Source organism: Felis catus, chromosome D3 (genome assembly GCF_018350175.1).
Source record: "Felis catus isolate Fca126 chromosome D3, F.catus_Fca126_mat1.0, whole genome shotgun sequence".
Classification (NCBI taxonomy): Eukaryota; Metazoa; Chordata; class Mammalia; order Carnivora; family Felidae; genus Felis; species Felis catus.
Window position 1 is genome coordinate 5,774,802 of NC_058379.1, and position 6,580 is coordinate 5,781,381.

General features: G+C 64.4%; 1 protein-coding gene across 25 annotated transcripts in view; it reads left to right on the plus strand.

Annotated features, from left to right (window-relative positions):
- Positions 1 to 1,451, plus strand: part of NCOR2 (nuclear receptor corepressor 2) — a 212,451-nt gene extending 211,000 nt beyond the window's left edge. For all 25 annotated transcript variants that reach the window (XM_023241291.2, XM_045041573.1, XM_045041577.1 and 22 more), the window contains one exon: positions 300 to 1,451. In XM_023241291.2, the coding sequence (XP_023097059.2) occupies positions 300 to 481 (182 nt within the window). In that variant the 3' untranslated portion in view covers positions 482 to 1,451. The remainder of the gene's footprint in view (positions 1 to 299) is intronic.
- Positions 1,452 to 6,580: the final 5,129 nt, after the last annotated feature.

The window sequence follows — 6,580 nt, forward strand, 5'->3', positions numbered from 1 at the left end:
CCCTGGAAGGTTCTAGGTGGAAAGCGCCTGCAAGAGAACAGACCCGAGGGGCGAGGGTGCGGGAACAGCAAGGAGGCCCCTCCCTGTCCCGGTGACAGCTGGCCCCGGGCACAGTGGGGGGGAAGTGGTGTCGGTGGGGAGAGGTGGGCAGCTTTGAGCCACTCGCGGGAGTCACGCCGGGACCGTGGCCAGACGTGGGAGGCCGAGGCCCAGTCCCCAGCGAGGTCGGCGGGCGGGCCCACGGGCAGTGCCCAGCTCACAGGGGGCCTCCCGGTCGTCTCTCCTGGTCTTTCCGGCAGGTTCCACACCGTTTCCCTACAACCCCCTGATCATGCGGCTGCAGGCGGGTGTCATGGCCTCCCCACCCCCGCCTGGCCTCCCCGCGGGCAGCGGGCCCCTTGCCGGTCCCCACCACGCCTGGGACGAGGAGCCCAAGCCGCTGCTCTGCTCACAGTACGAGACGCTCTCCGACAGCGAGTGACCGACAGAACGGGCTGGGGGGCGGTGCCGGGGCCCAGCCAGCGGCCAGAGCAGCCGGGCAAGGAGGGGGCCGCTGCCGACCCCCCCCCCCCCCACCGAGGAAGGAGCCCCTGAGTCTGCCTGCGCGCCTGTCCGTCCGTCCGTCCAGAGCCGGCATCCTTGCCTGTCTAAAGCCTTAACTACGACTCCCGCCCCGGGCTGGCCCTGTGCAGTGACCTTACTCAGGGGATGTTTACCTGGTGCTCGGGAGGGGAGGGGCCAGGGAGGGGGCGCGGCGGCGTGTGGCGGCCACACGCACGCAGCCGGGGCGGCCAGGGACCCAAAGCAGGATGACCACGCACCTCCCATGCCACTGCCTCCCCCCTTAACGCATTTGGAACCAAAGTCTAAACTGAGCTAGCAGCACCCTCCCTCCGTCCCCATTCCGCTTATCGCTCTGGACAGACGGACACAGGCGCTGTCCAGCCCCCGGCGCGCTCGTCCCCGGTCAGCGAGACTGCCGCCGACCCAGTGAGGCCAGATGGGCGGGCGAGAGGGCCAGGTGGGGTCTGGGGCGAGCGGAGGCTCGGAGGGACCGGGCCGTTTGTTCTCACACATGGTCGCCGCGGCGGTGGGAAGGAAAGGCAGGTGTACATGATGTATTGGTTTACAGGGTATATTTTTGATACCTTTGATGAATTAGTTGAGATGTTTTACGCGAGGAAGGACTTGACCCAGTATTATTGCTGCTGTGCTCTTCCATCTCTGCTTACCGTTCAGGAGGCGTGTGCAGGCCGCCATCGGTGACCCCATCGTCCGCGGGCCTGAGGGGGCCGGGGGCTGCCGGCTCGCTGGCGCCCCTTCGTCCTCCCCCCCCGCCCTTCCTTGGGCAGAAGGAATTTGATGGGTATTCTGTGACCGCCATCTGCGCACGGCGGTGGCATTCTGTCATTTACACACGTTGTTCTCATTAAAAAGCGAATTATACTCGAGCGACGAAGGCTTCTTCTCTGCCTCGGACTGCACGGCCATGGGGCAGGCGACCGGGGGCTTGGGGGACAGTGCGAGTGTGACCCCGGAGGGGCAAAGACACATCCCCCTGAAGTCACCAGGCCCGTCCCCTTGGCAGGTGAATAGCTACATCGGTGGCGAGAATGTCACCGCGAGGGCGTCAAGTAGCCACGCCCGCGGGGACGGTATCCGGCGTCCGTACTCGGGGGGGGGGGGGGGACGGTGTGGAGCGTGCACGCCTGGAGAGGGGTCACAGGGCGCGTCCACGATGACCGTCGTCGGTTGTCGTTGCTAAATACGCTTGCGGTCACTCCCGCCGGTATCGTGAGGACATGGACCCTTTGCCATCACCGCCGTCTTCGATGCGAGGCAGAAGGGAGACAGCCCTCGGCCTCTCGGGTCCGGAAACGGCTGCCGGGCCGCTGCTCATGGTTTTGGACAGAGCCCGAGTTCTGGAAAGGCTGCGATCCGTCGCCGTGGCGGATGCTGGGGGCAGCCTCGCGGGGGCCCCTCCCCCACCCCTCTCCGCAGCACCTCGTCTGCCCCGTCAGGCCGGGCGCCTGACTCTGGAAGGGCACTCGGGGGTCCTCACTGCCCACCGACCTGTGTGCCTGGCACGTGTGTGGGTGTGTGACGTGGGCCCCTGGGTGCCCCTCGTGCCGAGCCTGGGTGTCGTGGTCCTGGAACCCACCCTGTCCCCGTCCCTCAGCTTCCCGGCGCGGGGCTGCCGGCCCCTTGGCCCATCCAGGGACGGACACCCCCCGAATACCCAGAGAGGGGCCACCCTGGCCCAGCGGACTTGTGAACAGGCCGCCGTGTCTGGCCAAGGGGATGGTGTTTATTCAGTTTGGAACCGGCTTCCAGGACTCTGATGGGGCCTTGCCAGCAAGCATGGCCACGGGCCCAGTTGGGGGGGGTGGGGGGTGGTCCTGCCCCACGCCAGATGTCCCCGTTCAGCACATCGGAGGGGCCCCCACAGGACTTGGGCCGGACACGGGTATGCTGGACGCAGCAAGTGCTGTCCCCTGCCCAACCTCCACGTGAGTGGTGCGCAGTTTCCCTGGTGGCCAGCACCCCACCTCCTCGGGGTGTGTACCTGGGAGGTCCCACGATTTAGGGGTGGCGGGTAGGGGTGGAGGAGGGGTCAGAGTGCGCAGGGGACACTGCCCACGAGCCTCCCCGGCCCTGTGCGTCTCCCTGTCTATCCTGCCAGCCTGCGCCCCGAGGCAAGATGTGAGTGTGCGGTTGTGACCGTCTGTGTAACCTCCGGAACGTTCTGCGTGCCCCCCTCCCCCCGCAGCGGCAGCGGGCCTCACGTCCGCCCCTCCAGGCTTCAGCTCGGTACTTGGGCTGCAGTACTGAGGCTGGCAGGCAGGTGGCAGTGTCGAGCCAGCAAAGGGCCCTGTCCTGACCACAGGCTTCCCCCACTCCGGGTGTAGACCTGCCCCCATCTGGAATCCAGGATGGGCCAGCTTGTGTTGGCCACACCAGCCACCAGGGCTTGGCCACGCATGCCGGTGCTACCCAGGATCCCATGGCACCTCCCTCAGCCGCGCAGAGTGATACGGGGGTGAGGGCTCAAGTCTCCGCCCACATGGTCCTCTCCGCCAGCCCCCTGTCTCTGTGGCCTCAGAGTTGACACCGTCTGGCACCCGTCTGTCTTCTCTGAGCACCGGTGGCCCGGACCCAACACGGGGTGTCTGCAGGGTGTAGAGAGAACTCGTGGCCTCCTGCTGCCTGCAGGGGACCCGCCCTGACCTCCAGCCTAGCGGCCAGTCCTCGACCCCCGGCGTTCATTCCACCCCCATCTTTTGGTTTTCTCACTGTTCCGTCTTTAAGGCAGCGGCCTATGGTGTTCCCCTGACCCTCACCCCCCTGGAAAACTCCTACACACACGTAAAAACCCAGCTGGGACATTGCCTCCTCTAAGAACTCGTTATCCCTCTCCATTTTCTTGTCCCCCACGCTCTCTGATAACACACTGCACGTCTCAAGTTGGACAGAACCCCTCGAGGGCAGAGCTCATGTTTTTCCTTTCCAGCCCAGTTGTTGACTGAGCCTCCCTGGCGACTGTGTTAAGCTGAACGGACTCTGTGAGGAGCAGATCTCCTAGAAAGCCCCAGTGTGATTTGTAAAGGGAAGGGGAGTTGTTGGCAAACGTCTGCGTGTTTTAGGACATTGGGAAGTCGGTTGAATGCAGATTCCTGGGCCCCCGCTAGAGAAAATGAATATGAGTCTGTAGGTCGGGGGTGGGGTCCGAGAATCTGTGTTTTCGACAAGCAGCACAGGGGTTTCTGATGGGGTGGCCTGCAGCCCCCGCGGGAGTGGGAGCCCGAGGCCGGAGCTTGACCCGTGCCTAGAACCTTCTGTTTGGCCAGGGAGTCTCCAGTCAGGGCACAAGAAGCTCCATGGAAGGACGCCCGGCCAAAAGAGCTGCCGCCCTCGGCGGGGACAGGAACAGATTGGTCCCCAGGGCACGGGGCTTGGCTCACGACAAGCCCTCCCGGGGCTGGGTGACGCAGACACTGTGATTACTGGAGCAGTCAGGGTGGCTTCCTGGAGGCGGTAGCTCTCGGGGGGGGAGGGTGGGCTGAACGGAGGGAACGTGTATGGGCAAAGGCTGGGAGGCGAGACCCGGCCGGGGACCTTTGGGAGCCCAGGGCGGCCACACATAGGTCAGTGTGGGGACCCAGGGTTTCCTGAGAAGGAGGGAGACCCAGCAAGGTAATTTGCTGGTTTTCTGCAATTGGGGCGATAGTGAGCTTGCAAGGGTGGATTGAGAGGGAGAAGCCTCTGAGGCAGGCCCGTGAGGGACCAGGACGGGGGCAGCTCAGCAGAGAAGGGCAAGACAGAGCCCCCCAGCCCCGGGAGCGGGCAGGGCACACGAGGAGGCCGCCCGAGCCCAGCTGCCCGGTTCCGTCCTCCCCCTGGCACTCCATGGCTGTGTGACTCCAAGTCATTTGAACCCGCTGTGCCTCAGTTTACCCCTCTGTAAAATGGGATAGTGTGCCATCTTCTCTTGTAGAGAACACTGCTCACTCACCGGTGCGGGTGTCGGACGAGGGGACCCGGCAGGGAACAGGCAAAATGGGTCTGATAAAGGAGCAAACGGGGATCGCCAGCAGCGGGCAGGGGGGCTCCCTGGCCATTCTGTCCTTGAGAAGGCTAAGGACGGCCACCGTTCTGATGGATCCCCAGGAGGCCGGGAGGCTTTGGCGGCCCGGTGACAGACGGTCCTTCCTTCTCACCTCCCAGAGGCAGGCAGGCCAGGCCCCGCTTCCTCATTGGGACTTCTCGCCACCTGCCTCCCAGGGTCACCGCGAGGATGGAATGTGCTAGAACGCTGACAGCAGGCCCACTGCCCGCAGACAGAGTGCGCGGCTCAGCTCCGAGGGCTTTGCTGGCTGCCTGGGCTGCTGTGCTTGTCACTCTTAACTCTGGGGAGGAGGGGACGGGACGGCGTCGATCCAGATGATGGGGACGCCTGTTTGGAGGAGGGGGTTGCTGAGTTTGATCTGAGGCTTGTGAGTGTGAACTGGCAAGAGTGACCCCAGCAGAGGTCAGGAGGGGCGTTTGGGGCCAGAGCCGACCCTCAGACATTTGAAGTGTCCCCGCCCCAGCATGAGCAGTGGACGCCCTGCCCTGCCCCCCCGAGAAGGGTCCCAACTCGGTTCGGCTGCAGCAGAGGCCTGACCAGCGTGAATTCTCATCTCCCGCAGCCTGGGAGGTAAGACTGTGTGCCCATTTGGTAGAGACATTAAGTGACATGCTCTTTTCCCAGCCACTGGGTCCGTCCCCGGTGTCGTCTCCTGCTCCCCAGGGGACTTCTTGAGTGACCCCTGCCTCTCTGAGACGTGGGGGGGGGGGTGTGTGGAAGGGCCTTTGCAGTCTCTATTTTGGAGGTGGAAATCCCAGGGATCTAGACAACACTGGTAACACCTTCCCCCTGACCTCCAGGTCCTCTGGGTTCCCAGGAAAGCCGGGGAGCCCTCGGGGGGGGGGGCCTTCCGGGCAGCTGCCTTGCTCCTCGCTTTCTCCTCCTCCCAGGTTGGGCCTCACTGAGCCCCTGTATACAAGGAGCAGTCTGGGATTCCCGGTGTCATTAGGGAAAGGCAAAGCTATCCACGTGGTCAAAACGACGTTCGGAGACACTTGAGCGCAAGGTGTGGGCTCACTGTCGTCTCCCAGGCGCGCGTATTACCTGTCTGCCGCGACACGCCGAGACAGGTGACGACAACGTGAAAGAGAAAGGGAGAGACACTCTCAGTCCCCCGAGGGCAAAGACGCCTGCTAGAGGGTCCTGCCCGCGGCTGGAAAGCTGCAGCCGGAGGCCGTCAGCTAATCGCGTGCGTGGAAAGTTCTATCTTGAAGGGCACCCCAGGGGCACCTCCAAGGTCACTGGATTCGTGCCCCCCCCAGCTGCTCGTGTCAGGAAACCCACCCCATTTTCCCCTCAGGTGGCGAGGCACATCAGCGCTGGGATCGCAGTCCAGCTTGTACGTCTGAATTCGTTAGGCACAAAGCAGCCCCCAGCGTGCGCGTCCACGCGGAAGCCCGACCCGAAACCGGCTGGGCTCTCTGAGGCTGTGCGCCCCTCTGGGGCACATTCCAGTCTGACGTTCTGATTCCCAGAGGCCACTGTCCTTTGGCCGCCGTGTGTCTCCCTAACTGCACGGACAGTCGGGGCCCCGGAGGCCCCTCCAGAGGTATGGACAAGACAGAAACAAGTGCTAACGTGGGTTGGGACCAGCTTCTTTGCAGAGGCGGCTGGGGCCCTTCTCCGGGGGCCTCAGCACAGGGGGCTGGGACGCAGAACACAAAGCACTTGGGCACCAACAAATGCAGAGTCCCAAGGCCTCCCACCCCAGAACCACCCCCAGACCCAAGTCCCAGGGTGGGGGCCTGGCACTGGCCCTTGGGGGAAGCCAGTGCACGCTGGGCACAGGGGTCTGTGCCTTCTGAGTATACCGCCCTGCCCCCCGTGAGCAGAGGAGAAGCCAAGGGGAAGCTACGGCCGGGTGGGAAAAGGGGGGCGGCCACAGAGCACGGGGGCCTGTGAAAACCTGCCCCACCCCATGGGATCCGAGGGGCTCGGGAACACAGAACAGGG